The following is a 13,095-nucleotide window of genomic DNA, read 5'->3' as shown; positions in this document are numbered from 1 at the left end:
GACCAGCCCAGGGCTGGGTTCCAGAGGTCAGCACCCTGCATCCTTCCCATGCCAGGCGGGAGGGACAGAGACATCAGCAAGCGTCATGAGCTCAAACTAGTACACAGGTTGGTCTGTCTTACAGCGCTGCTTGGTGACAACATCCGCAGCTGCGAGACCCATGTTCCCACACCCCATCCCTGTGCTCTCTTGGACAGCCTGGGTCTCCCACACCCCCCAGAGGAAGGCTGGGGATCCCCCATCCTGCTCAGGGCCACCTGAGCCAGCTCTGTGCCTGCAGGAGGACAGAAAGTCATGCCCTTACCTAGCTCCGGAGAGGTGGGTCTGGCTCGGCGTCCCTTCGCCTTGCTCCGTGTGCTCCTGCCTTCTTGAGCTGTTCGGCCACTCTCTTTCTTCTCTGACACTTTCATCTGCCTTCTCTCCACCTCCCTGCCCATGCTGTGCTGTCCTGCCCAGCTCCTCTCCAGACGAGCTTCCTGCTCCAATCCTGGTTTTGCCCAGGGTAGGAACCGCACCTCCGTGGGTGCCTCTGGCCGCCGGTACAGCCCATGGGGCACAGCCAGCCGGGAGGCCAGGGCTTCACTCACTGCCCCAGGGACACGGGCTCCACTAGTGAGGCCTCCATCCAGGCATGGGCTGCCTTCGGTGGGACCTGCCTGCAAAAGGGCCGCCCGTCCCTGTGGGGTGGCTTGCGATAACGGCAACTGCTCCTTCTTCTTCACTTCCCCAGTGCCTCCTTGCTGAGGACCCTTCCTGGTGCCTGCATCCTCCACCGTGGCAGGCTGAGTGGCCACTGTGCCACCCCGCACCAGGGCTTTCCTCCCATGCTGCCCTCCCGGCTCCGGTTCCCCATCAGGCCCCACCAGCGCCACACTGGAAAGTGCCAGGTGCTGGATGACATGCATGCTCTCCACTGGTGAAGTCTTCGGTGGCAGCGCCTTGCGCCCACCGGCACCCTGTGAGGAGGGGGTGCGCGGGGGGCGGGGGGCTGCAGGCTCACCGGACACAGGCGGTGAGGGTGCTGGGGGCAGCCCGGGTTTGCACAGCTCCTGGGAGCGCCGCAGCTGCTGCTTGGAGACCGTCCGCTTGATACGGGTCAACTCCTCCGCAAACTTATGCTCAATGGCGTAGACACGGCCGGCGAACTTGCCCCGCTCGTCAAAGGAGGCAGCCTTCTGCCGGAAGGCCAAACGCCGGCACGCTGCCGTGCTGCCCGGCTCCCAGTGGTCGCCTTCCCGCACATCTTCCCGTGAGCCGCCCGGTGTACTGGCACGGCGCAAGCCGGAGATAGGCTGGTCAAAGGACCGTGTCTTGCGCAAAGGCAGGCACGGGTGTGCAGTGAAGGGGCTGTCTGCCTGCTCCAGGCTCCTCCGCCGCTCCTCAAAGAACTGCAGCCTCTCAAAGATCTTGGAGCCGGCACGCACCAGCTTGGGGGATGCCCGGACAGAGATGCGGCCAGACGCATCGCTCATGGGTGTCTGGGGACGGGAATCTTGTGTGCTGCCCTGAGAGTACCCCGAGGACTTGGGCCTCTTGATCTTCTCCTCGTACTCCTCAGGGACGGTGTCCTGGTACTCGGCTGGCACCGAGGACTTCTTGCGGGGGGTCACAGGCGTGAAGGAGGGGACACCAGGGCCACGGACAGCGGGCTGGGACGTGGCGCCCATGGTCGGCGGTAGGCACGAGCCGGTGCGGGGAGATGGCGAGCGGAGGATGGGGGGCTTGGTGGTCAGTGGCAGGGCAGCAGGAGACCTTGGGGGTTCGGCACCAGGCTTTGGAGAGGCAGGGCCACTGTTAAGATCATCTCTCCTGTAGCCCCCCTGGGGGATACTGCTGCAAGGGGAGAGACAGAGGAGAGTGGTTCAGAGCCCATCCTTGCCTCCTGGCTTCATCCCTGCTCCCAGCCCACACCACGGTGCCCAGTGGGGCACAGTGTGGGGCATGGATGGCCATAGCAGCCCTAGGACCAGGGACCCTCAAGGGGCCCTGGAGACTGAATCCAGACACCCCAAGACCATTGGGATCTGGCTGGCTTGGCCGAGAGTCTTGGGCTGCTGTGACACAGCAGTGTTCTCTTGCCCAGGGCTACTGACATGGGACAGAGGGGTGGTGCTGGGATACCCAGTGAGTCCGCTCTCCAGGGCTGCCATGCAGGCTGGGGTGTGCCCCACTTTGCCAGGGTGTCCTGGTGTGTCAGGGCAGCATCGCATAAGGCAGCTCCTCTGCAAGGCAGAGGGGGTCCCCAAGCCTACAAGTCTCCCCCACCACATGCTGCTGCAGGCATGTCTCCCCACCGCGGTGCCCCTGAGGGGGCTCAGCATTCATGGTGCAGAAATCATAAGGTGGAGATGAGATTCTGGTGGAAAAAACAGCCCCAAACAAACAACAAAAAGGGCAGGATGGAGTTTGAAGGAGCAGGCCTGTGGGATGGGGACTGAAGGCAGAGGGGCGTGACAGGGCTCTGAGCACATCAGCATGTCCTGGGGAGACAGCATGTCCCTGGCCCCTGCTGCCACCCCTTTGCAGTGGGGACTGCAGGTGGCAGAGCCTTGCCCGTGAGTGTCCCAGGCTGCCACACACCCCCAGGTCCCCACATCCTGGGCTGCACAGAGCCCCCATGGCTGAGTAGGATGGCGGGACACCCACAGCACAGCCTGTGGGTGGGTTGCTGCAGATTGCGCAGTGACACAGAGGTTACCCCAAGCGCCAACCTGGACACAGCAGAAAGCGATCCCATTCCACATCCTCCATCCTCACCCAAGTGTCTATACCCCCCTGCCCAAGTTTTCTCCCACCTTCTCACCAAGAACAGGCTGTTTACTGCTCAGAGCCCCTGCTCCTCATCCGGGCATGGTGAAGGCAAAGAAGCCCAAGCAGAGGGGAGGAGATGGCTGCAGGGGTTGGAAAGAGATGGCCCCAGCGCAATGTCCCCTCCGCATGCTTTCCCCAGCTACTTACACGTGGAGTGAGAGCGCCCGTCCTCGGTACAGGCTGAAGGCGCTGCCGTAGGGGTCGCTGGCCACCGAAAGGCTATCCTCTGACCCCCAGCTCGTGCCCACCAGATTAGCCCGTGATGCCCGCACCAGCGGCTCCACGCCCAGGTGACGGACCTCGGTGCCACGCGGGGCCGGCGCATTTGCTTGCCTTGGGGTTCCCTGCGGCTGCTGCCAGGCAGCGGGGCGGAGGTAGGGTCCCCGTGCAGGGAGGCTGGCATCCGTCTCCTTCTCCACCACTGTCTGCTGGCTGCCCGACCAGCTGGAGCGCTCCTCTGCCTGTGACAGGGCCAGTACCGAGGTCGGCGTCGTGTTCATGGAGGCGTCCACAAGGGTGTCGGACCCACCTGCAAGGAGAGGGATGAGCTGACACAGAGTGTCCCAGGGTGTCTGGAGTAGCAACCCACTGCCCCAACCCCTCTCCACTTTGCAGGGGTGGATCACAGCCCTCCCCCACCATGGAGGCCCCCAAAGCTGGCCCAGCAGAGCCCTTGTGGGGTGCCATGGCCAGCAGCAGGTGCTGGGGTTTGCTGCCAGTGGGGTGCCCCCTGCTCACCTGTGGGGGTGCTGAAGGCCGTCTCATCCTGGAACTCACTGCGCTGCGTCACCTGGGGATCACTGGGCTCATCCTCACCCGTCTCCGAGTCTGAGGAGGGGTGGGGAGAGAGCAGGGGGTGAGGGAACATGGGGACAGCAGGCAAGGATGGCGTTGCTCCTTGCAGACCCACTGGCTCCAGGGACAGGAGAACTGTGCCCAGGTAGCCCTGGGACGAGGCAGCACTGGGGCAGGGGGACTGACTGTGACCTGCAAGGACAAGCTGCCAGCAGGGAGAGGCAGGACCAGGGCTGGGAAAGTCCAGAAGGGCAAGGGCAGGAAGGGGAGGTCAGGCAAAGTGGGCAGGAGCAGGGTTAGGTGATGGGAGGAAGATGAATGCCAGCAGTGGGAATGCATCTGATGGAGGCAGCGTGAGGACAGGGAGGCAGGGCTGGGGGACAGTGGCAGCAATGGGGCACGGTGGCAGCAATGGGGCACAGGGCCTGCTCTGGGGACAGGGCTGGCATTGGGCAGGAGTCTTCCTACCGTAGCTTTGTTTCCTGCAGGAGCGGAAAACTTCGCTTCCATAGGGGCAGCAAGAGAGAGAGAGACATCAACACCCGGTTATCGGCCCGGCCTGCAGAGATGCAGGGGGCAGCGAGGAAAGACCTTGTCCCCAGCATCTCTCCATGCTGCCATGGGGCAGGGACCTGTTGGGGCAGTGCCTGGGTGGGCCACACCAGCTCGGAGTGCCTGGCACCTTGTGCTGGGCTTTGGGTCCAGGCATGGGGCCAGGACTGGGCATTTGCCTGTCTCAGGACCCCACAAGGAGCACCCCATGCCCTGCCCAGCCCCATGGCAGGGGCCAGGTGCCCACAGGGTGTGGAAACAAGTCTGGTTCCCCAGACTTCCCCACTACATCTCCAATCTCTACCCATGTTCACCATATAGTGCTCCAGCACTGCACATAGACCCTCCTCGCACACAGACCGTCCCACCAGCACAGTGCAGGACACCATCCCATCCCCTTGCCACAGACCCATCCTACCTGGCAAGACAGCTATCTCCTGTCCCTGGAGCTGCTGGCACCACACATCCCTGTTCTCCACAAGGCACCACAGCCTGGGGCTGGACCCCTCCAACCAGTGCCCCAGATGGGCACTCCTGAGGGTGCTGGGGGATGTGGACACAGGTGTCCATGCACAAGCACCCTCCCTCTAGCACGTACATGTGCATCCCCTGCCCCACTGGCGGCAACTGCTGCTCCACAACACAGCCCTGGTTGATAAAGCAGGGATGCTCAGGGTAAGACATCAGTGAAAGCCTCCCCACAGGCAGGATGTGGCCAGGCCAAATCAGCATCGCCCTAATGAGCTGTCCCAGGAAAGCCAACCAAAGCAGCCAGGGAGGGCCAGCCTTTCCCTCTTGGCACTGCCTGAGCCCTCATCAGCTGCCACAACAGAACCCTATGGCAAGGGACATGTCCCCTGCCCCACTAGCACTCCCCTCCACTGCATGCCTCAGTGCAGTGGGTGGCCACGCTGCTCCCCCCCAGCTCATGCCACCCCTCTGCAGCCCGGCACACCACCAGCTGCCCCGTGCACTGCCACCACCAGGATCCCCAGCCTGGCCACAACAGCCTGGCAGCCTCTGAGGAACTGCAGCTACAGGGCCAGGAGCAGTCCGGCCTTGCAGGGGACACCAGAAGCCACCAGCTGACTGGAACCCTGTTTTGGGGCTGGCAAGCTGCAACCCAATCTCTGTTTGCCATCCCCCAAGGCAAGGTAGTGGGGCCAGACCCCATCCCGGTGCGCTTGGGGTGGTGGGGGGAGCCGGGTCCTGGTAACTCAACGCACCATGCGTGAAGCGCCCAAAGCGCCGCGAGTGACCAGTCTTCTGCAAAGGAAAAGAGAAAAGAGCATTACCCATGGCACAGCACCATGCACCTGCTCACACATTCACACATGCGCACTGCTAGCACCACACACCCACACGCACACACCCCAGCACGGCACATGCAGCACCGCACACACCCCCAGTTGCTCACACACATGCACTGGCACAACACACGCAATGCCACTGACACTATCCTGCTGGCAGAGCACAGCCAGCACCACTCACACACCTGCCCCTGGCTGCACACCCACAGAATACCCACAGCCACACACCCACAGAGAACCCACAGGCACACGCTCCCAGGCACGCACTCCCGTGCACGCAGCCATGGATGAATGTAGGTGGACACGTGTGGCGCATGCCCAGCACTGCACACACTCACATGCACCTGTGTGTGCATACGTGTGTGTACACACACACACAGAGCCCTTGGTGATGGCACCACGCACCCATTTCTTCACCACTGTCCATGCCCAGCAGGGGAGACACTATGCACCCAGCCCTGTGCCGCTGCCCATGCCCAGGGGGTGCCAGCCCTGGGCAGTGCGACTGCCCCAGCACCACTGCCTGTGGCCAGCACCATCTGCAGCAAGGTCCTTGCCTGGGCAGGTGGCCAAATGCTCTGCAGCCCCTTCGAAGCCACCACGTGTGCCAGCAAAGTGTCTTCCAGGCACTGGCCCAGACACTGCCATGGGCACCAGCCCAGCAGAGGGACAGCATCCCCCATCCCCGGCAGAGGCTGTGCCAGCTGCAAGAGAGGCTGCCTGCCACAGGCAGCATGGGACCAGCGTGTCTGCGTGGGGCAGGAGGCCTGGGGGCTGCTCTCCCTCACGCCATCTGGGCAGGCAGGCAAGACCAGAGCGCGGGGCAGAGGCACTGGGAGCTCCTTGCCAGCTTGGCTGCCGTCTGTGCTGCAGCCCAGGGCCAGGCACCTGCTGGCCGAGAGAGGGACCAGCCGAGGGTGAGCTGGCCGCCAGGCCCAGCATGCAACTACACTGTCTCCCAGGGAAGCAGAGGGATGGGGTGATGTCCAAAGCAGGCAGGAGCGGGGATGCAGTGTGCAGACAGGCAGGGTTGGGCTGCCAGGTCTGAGCATCCTTCCCAGCTAGTCTGGGTGATGGGGTCTCCCCAGGACACTGACACACCATGCTGTCTCCCCAGCATGGAGCCTAGGGCTGCACACCTAGCTTTCTTGAAGCCCTTTGCTCTGGCCAGTCTCTCCTGCCTCCCGTCAGTTCCCAGGCAGGGTCTTGGACAGCCAGCCCTCAGAGACAAACGGCCCCTGGTGACAGCCACCCCCCGGGGACAGCCAGACAAGTATGGTCAGCCATTCATTGCCCTCGGAAGGGCAGCAGGCTCATTTTACATTCCCCAAAGCTGTTACCAGTGCAGCAGCAGCCTCTGCTCGTGGGCACTACTTGTGGGCTCCCACCAGCCCCCTGCCTGCGTGTGATGCTGGGCAGAGGGCAGTGGCTGCGTGAGACACATTTGTATTCAGGTTGAGCCAGGCTTCACCTCCCTTCCTTGGCTGACTGGGCTGGTTCTGGCTGGCAGCCCGTCTTCCAGGCCAGGGAAAGAGAGATGAGTGATTAACTGCACCATCGGCGGATAATTCCCCCATTAAAAAATGAAAATGCGATTGAGTGCCATTATCGGGTGCTCTTGTGGCTTCCCCAGGGACTAGCGCCATCAGCTCCCCATCAAAGATGGTGACTGCACCCAGCAGGCCTGGGCTGGGCTCCATCACCCACTGTGGGGTGGCTGAGCCCCTTCCCTCTGCCCCACAACAGGTCCCTGTGAGATCAGGGCATCCTGCAACCCGCACCCTTAAGGCACAGCACCCACTCATAGCTTGGCAGGGGGTGAGTGGTGGATGGTGCAGGGTCACCTCCAAACCAGGAGGTGGAATGAGGGCAGGAGCAGCTTGGGGCTCTCTATGGGACTGGGGTCTGGGTGAATGGGCCAGCTAGACAGTGGGGGATGTGCTCCCTGCCTGGGATTTCATTAGCACCCCAGGAAAAGGGGTGGCAGAGTCCCAGCAGACTGCTCAGTGCACACTTACCCCCCAGGTGGGGAAAAGGGCTGGCTGGGACCAGCAATTGGCTTCAGCCCTGCCTCATGGGGCAGCTGGATGAGACCTAGTGCTGCCTCCCTCCCCCACGCCAGGCACAGATTCCCCTGTCCAGGCTGGGCTACTGCCCTGGCATGGGTCATCCCTAGCCATGGCCATGGGGCCAAGGGCAGTCAGGGCCGAGAAGGTGCTCCTGGGACCATGGCACACAGCCCTTGCAGCCTGCCACTGCCTGGCATGTGGGGTCCAGCACCAGACAGCACTGGTGCCACTGGTGCAGGACAGTCAGAGAGGGAGCAGGGTTGGGGTGAAGTGGGGTGGCAGTGGGTGGCTTGCCTGGTGCAGAGAGACAGCCACTGTGGGTGTCCCAATGCCCCTCATGCTCAGCCAGCCGAGCAGGACCCTGCCTCACCACACAGGCAAGTCCTTGGGCTTGCTGCCCCCAAGGGCAGATGGGGCAGCCAGGCAGTGCCACCCACCCTGCCCCAGAGGCACCCCTCATGCCCGGCTCCAAGCACCCCTGGGGACCTGTGTCCCCTGCTGCATCCCATGCCCCTGGGAAGGCGCTGAGGGTGACAGCCCCTCCCCAGCCCCTGCTGGGCCACCAGGCAGGGTGACAGTGGGGAGGCCATGCACCCTGCATCGGGTGGAACAGCGAGGTGGGCCTGCAAACCCCAGGGGAGCTGGGGGTAGAGGGTTTCCTGGAAGGATGTCCTCCACCCCCCACCGAGGCCAAGTGACGTCCTTGTTCCTTGGTCGGCGGCAGAGCGTGCAGCGGGGCCCGCGCAGGAGCCTTGCCGGTGCCAGGCATGCTCCTGACGCGGAGGGGATGACGCATGCAAAGCCTCGTCTCCAGCTCTGTGACCACCGGCAGCGGGGCTGGGGGGAGCCATCAAGCAGCCTCCGTTTGCCGCCCCAGTTCCAGAGGGCGGAGAGGAGAGAAGGTGGCATGGGGAGAAGCCCTCGGCAGGGGTCCCAGCCTCGCTGCTGGCACAGGCGGTGCTGAGCACCTGTCCTCTGCCCCTCCTGCCCAGGCTGGTGAGGACAGGCAGGCATCAGGCGGCTCTGCAAGCGGGGCTGGAGCCAGCGATGGGCGAAGCCCTGGGGAGCCCCGGGTGGCAGAGGCAGGGCCGGAGGGACACCCCCATCCCCGTCCACACCTCCATCACCATCCGCATAACCATCCCGACGCGCTCCCCCTACCCGGCACTGCCCCCTCCTCTCGCCCCCCGCCGACGCGGCAGCCCAGAGCCCTCACCTGGAAACGCTTCTTCACCCAGATCTTCTTCATGCTTCTGCAGAGCCCCGCTGGCCCGGCCACACCGGCTCAGGCCCGGCAGGACGCCAGCCCGCTCCCGGCGGGGTCCCCGCTGTCAGCACACCGCGGGGGCAAGCGATGCTGCGAGCATCCTCCACCGTCGGCAGCCGGGGACGGCGGAGGGAGAGGAAGGGGCTCGCCAGGTTGGGCTCTCGGGAGGGCTGGAGCTGTGAGCATGAAGCATCACTGGAGTGCTCCTCCCTCCATCCTTCCCCCGCCTGCCTTCGCCTCCGCCTCTCCGCCAGCCCTGGCACACAGTGACAGCGGCGGGGGACAGGCAGGGCACAGGTGGCGGGGGACGAGGACAGGCGCGGGGCAGGTACGGCTGGGGCGGGGACACGACCTGACCCCCGCTGGCTTTGGCTCCACGGCACCCAGGGTTCTGAGCCCTCTGCCCAGCGATGCGGCTGTACCACTGTCCCTTGCCATCGGTCCATCCTGCCCCACCAACCAGGGCAGGAACTGCTTTTCTCTCCCGTGCTCAGCACCGGGGGCACAGCCCACCACCGCGGCTCACACACACACCCCAGCGAGGATACAAGTATAACAACACACCACACCAGCGCTGCACACAACTGCCCTCCAAGTGCTGCCCCCAAAGTGCCCCCATATAGGGCAGCTCTGCTGTCACAGCGCAGCAGTGCAGCCACAGTATGCCACAGCACTGTCCCACCAAAAATCCAGGCTCACCAGCACCCCTTCAGCCCTCACTCTGCCCACATATCCTCTAGCCATCAGTGATGCACACAGACACCCCTCAACAAAACAAGGGTGGGGGTCCCCGCACTGCTGACCCGCCTGCACATGGAGAAGAGCTCATATGGGCACAGTGCTTCACAACAGCCTGCTGGCCTGGCATTGCCCATGCCACAGCGTGAGCCACCCCTGCAAACTGCACAGCTTCCCCGAGTGAACCACACAGCTTCCAGCCCCAATGCCCTAAGGCAGACCTTACATCCTCCCCTTTGCATGCCTCAGGACCCACAAGGGATAGCTGGTCTAGCTTCCCTGCTCAGCCCTGGGCTAACACTGCTGCTTCATGGCTGCTGGGATCATAAGCTTGACCCAGGGAGGTGAGTCATTGTCCCTGTCCATGCTGTATGACACACACGAAACCTCCTCTCATCCTGGGGTGAAGATGCATGGCACAGCTCAGGGCAGAACTGTGTGCCCAGGAACTGAGTTTCAATGGGGCTCCTGGGCTGTGGGCAGAAGCTGTGGCTGTGGATCCCTGGTGAGGCTGGTCAGAGCCATTAAGACCTCTTGGTGCTCCTGGGGTACTGACACAAGCTGGGTATGTCTTCCCTGGCCGAGTGTCCCCAGCCCTGCCAGTCTCTCCCTGTTCTCTGGATGACACTGCAAATCAGCTGGAGGGGCAGTCTCAGCCCCACAAGTCCCCGCTCATCAAGCCATTGAGCCTCAGAGCACCCATCAGCCCCCTTTCCAGGCTCCTGGAGATACTGCCAAGGTACCAGCCCCACCACTTGCCTGCATTGCCCCTTCCCACCTCAGAACATCCATTGGGACACTGCTGGAGGCCTCCCCACCCAGCGCTTGTCCCCATGCCACTCACCTGTCCCCTGGGGAGCTGGCTGCCCCATGCAGGGCTGCACACAGGCACCACACTCCCCATGATGTCTGACAGCTCCAGCAGCTTTTCTCTACTTCCCCTCCCAGCCCGTGACTCCCAACATGAGGCTTTTCATGGTTCCATAATAACTTGCAAATTATCCCGTACAAAAGGAGCTGTTTATAAAACATTTCTGACAGTCCTACAATTCAAATTATGCTGCGGAGTTTCCGTGGAGACCCTGCACGTCAAATCCCAGGAATGCTAGAGCTGGCACAGAGGGAATCTCCCCTGGCAGAGGCATTCGACCATCCCTCAGCAAAGGCACCAGGAGTGGTCCAGAGATGCTGCACCATCGAGGAACAGCTGGGTCACCTCCAAGGGGCTGCACCTGTGCGAGGCCTGAAAGTCTTTTCCAGAGGCAGCAGCACCCACAAATCTCCCTGCTGGGGCAGAGCTGGTGTCCCTGCTGAAGGTCTGGAGTGGGAGATGACAACAGCCTGCACCCGCGACTGTCCCTGTGCCCAGCCCCAGCTCTGGGGCAGCCCTGACACAGTCCTACTCCTCTGCAGGATAGGGACACAGGGCAGGGCAGAGGGGCCAGCATGGCCATGGCATGGACAAGGGACAGGGACAGAGCAGATGGCCCCATCACCACTCAGGTTCAGTTTTTCCTGCCGAACACACATCAGCCCCAAGCCAGGCAAGCACCAAACACTTGCTCAACATGCAGCTTTAATTACACTGCTGAGAGCACTGCAGCTCCCCACACCCTGCTGGACCTCCCCAGTAGCTCTGCATGGATCCTGCCCCTGCAGCACAGCACCAACCGGCCACTGGCTGCCCGGCCCCAGCCCTCAGCTGTCTCCATGCTTCAATAACTGATGGTGGTGGGTGCATGCAGCCATTCCAGGTAGGGGGAGGGCTGGGCAGGAATCTTTCATGTTTTCGCACCTCCCAGAGCTGCTGGGGACAATCTGCGGGAGGTGGGGATGTGTTGTGAGCCTGGGGAGGTGGGGACCGTCCCCAGGGGTAAATAAATGCTGTAGGGTGGTCCTCATCACAGGGAAGGGCAGCACAGCAGCAGCTTTCTGGCCCTGGAGAAGAGTGATGCTTTGCTGTGACCCCTCTCCTGAGGGCTAGAGACATCCAGGGTGCTGTCCACAGCATTGCCTCCCCTTGCCACCACTAGAAGGATGCCCAAGCACACAGTGCCTGCTGCAGGCAGAGGACACAGGGACACAGGACACCAACATGACCTTGGCATGGAGTGGGACAGCAGGAGGCATTTTGTCCCTGTCCTGCCAGACCCGCTCCTGACGTCCCCCCTGCCTGAGGCGCTGAGTGCAGAGAGCAGGGGGGAAGCGGCAGGAGCACAGACAGCACTAGCCCCTTCCCAGGGCCACCATGCCAGGGCCCAAGCCAGCAACCTGGCATCAGAGTCATAAGGGGAGCAGGGAGCACTGGGCAGCCCTGGGAGGAGGAAGAAGCTGTCGCCCCATCACACAGCCTTGAGCGGCAGTGCTATATTTACCCGCCCACGGGCCTGGGTCTCAGCCTCTTGCCTGTAACACAAGCCTTGCAGCCTGCCAGAATCTGAGGGGACGGCACATTCCTCATCAAAAATAACCCCCCGGCAGCGGGCAAGAGGGCAGGGGTGGAGGTGACTGACTGGACAGCTGCACCCACTGCTCTGCTCACCAGGGAGCAGCCCCTCCCCAGGACAGGGACTTGGCACACATGGCTGCCATGCCAGCCCCCTGCCCAGGTGGCTGGGGGCAGAGCTGGGAGCCCAGGTCTTCAACAGCTGTCCATGGGCTGTCCCCGGTGTCACCCACAGGGCCAGGGAGCAGGCACAGCCCCAGGCACGAGGCTGTGCTTGGGGACTGCACAGGCAGCCCACCCATCAGCCCTGCTAGGATCCTGAGAGCCGGGTCCAGCCTCGTCCCCCCTGCACTGCGTAGATCCAGAGATCGGGCGCTGCATCGGCTGAGACCAGCACCACCTCTGCTCTGCACAGGCAGCCCCTGCACTGGCGCAGCCGGGCACGGTGCCTACTCCACAGTGGGGCACAGCAGCCCGCGCTGGAGCCTTGCTGCATCCTGGGCTCCTCCGAGATGCTGCTGTGGCCTGGAGCTGGGGGGACAATCAGAGGAAACTGAGACATCCCCAGAGAGTCCCATGGGAGGAAAGACGTGGTAAAGGGAGGGTTTAGATCGCATTTGGACCCTGAGGAGGGCTGGCAGGGGCTCTGGAGGGAAGGGGCAGCTTGCATTAAACATGTGCACAGCACTGCAAAGTAAGGGACTAAAATTAGGCACTGAGATAAATGGCCAGAGGTGCTGAGCCACCAGGGACACTGTCAGTGCAGCCATCCCCACCAGTATGCCATTGTCACTGTTGTGCACCACCAGCCGCAAAAGCGTGCCCACGTTGCCCCTCTAACTCTGAGCTGGAAAGGGCTATGCAGGGCCACCATGCATAGGCAGCTCCTGCCCTGTTCCCTGCCCCCAAATCCAGGCTGGTGCAAGCTGTTCCCTGCGTAGAGGAAAGGTTCCAAGGAGGTTTGATTGCTGAGTGCAGGTGGAGGCAAGAGGAGCAAGACCCTGTGCTTTGAGCCCAAGATGGACACATCCAACCTTGAAATAAGAGGCAGTGCAGGCGGGGAGGGTCAGGCAGCACTGGCACAACAAGGGAGGGCTGGGCAATACG

General features: G+C 62.9%; 1 protein-coding gene across 4 annotated transcripts in view; it reads right to left on the bottom strand.

Annotated features, from left to right (window-relative positions):
- SPEG (striated muscle enriched protein kinase) overlaps positions 1-13,095 on the bottom strand; it is a 38,705-nt gene that overhangs the window by 21,792 nt on the left and 3,818 nt on the right. The window contains exons 1-6 of one of the 4 annotated variants that reach the window (XM_071810939.1): positions 8,754-12,091; positions 5,385-5,424; positions 4,075-4,104; positions 3,550-3,639; positions 2,959-3,340; positions 305-1,833 (exon numbers count right to left, since the gene is read on the bottom strand). In XM_071810939.1, the coding sequence (XP_071667040.1) occupies positions 305-1,833; positions 2,959-3,340; positions 3,550-3,639; positions 4,075-4,104; positions 5,385-5,424; positions 8,754-8,786 (2,104 nt within the window). In that variant the 5' untranslated portion in view covers positions 8,787-12,091. Of the gene's footprint in view, positions 1-304; positions 1,834-2,958; positions 3,341-3,549; positions 3,640-4,074; positions 4,110-5,384; positions 5,425-8,753; positions 12,092-13,095 lie in introns of those variants that run through there. The other 3 variants (XM_071810936.1, XM_071810940.1, XM_071810937.1) reach the window with 3 other exon arrangements.

Source organism: Patagioenas fasciata, chromosome 7 (genome assembly GCF_037038585.1).
Source record: "Patagioenas fasciata isolate bPatFas1 chromosome 7, bPatFas1.hap1, whole genome shotgun sequence".
Taxonomy (NCBI): Eukaryota; Metazoa; Chordata; class Aves; order Columbiformes; family Columbidae; genus Patagioenas; species Patagioenas fasciata.
The sequence above is the reverse complement of the archived record's forward strand: the minus strand, read 5'-3'. Positions and strand labels throughout refer to the sequence as shown.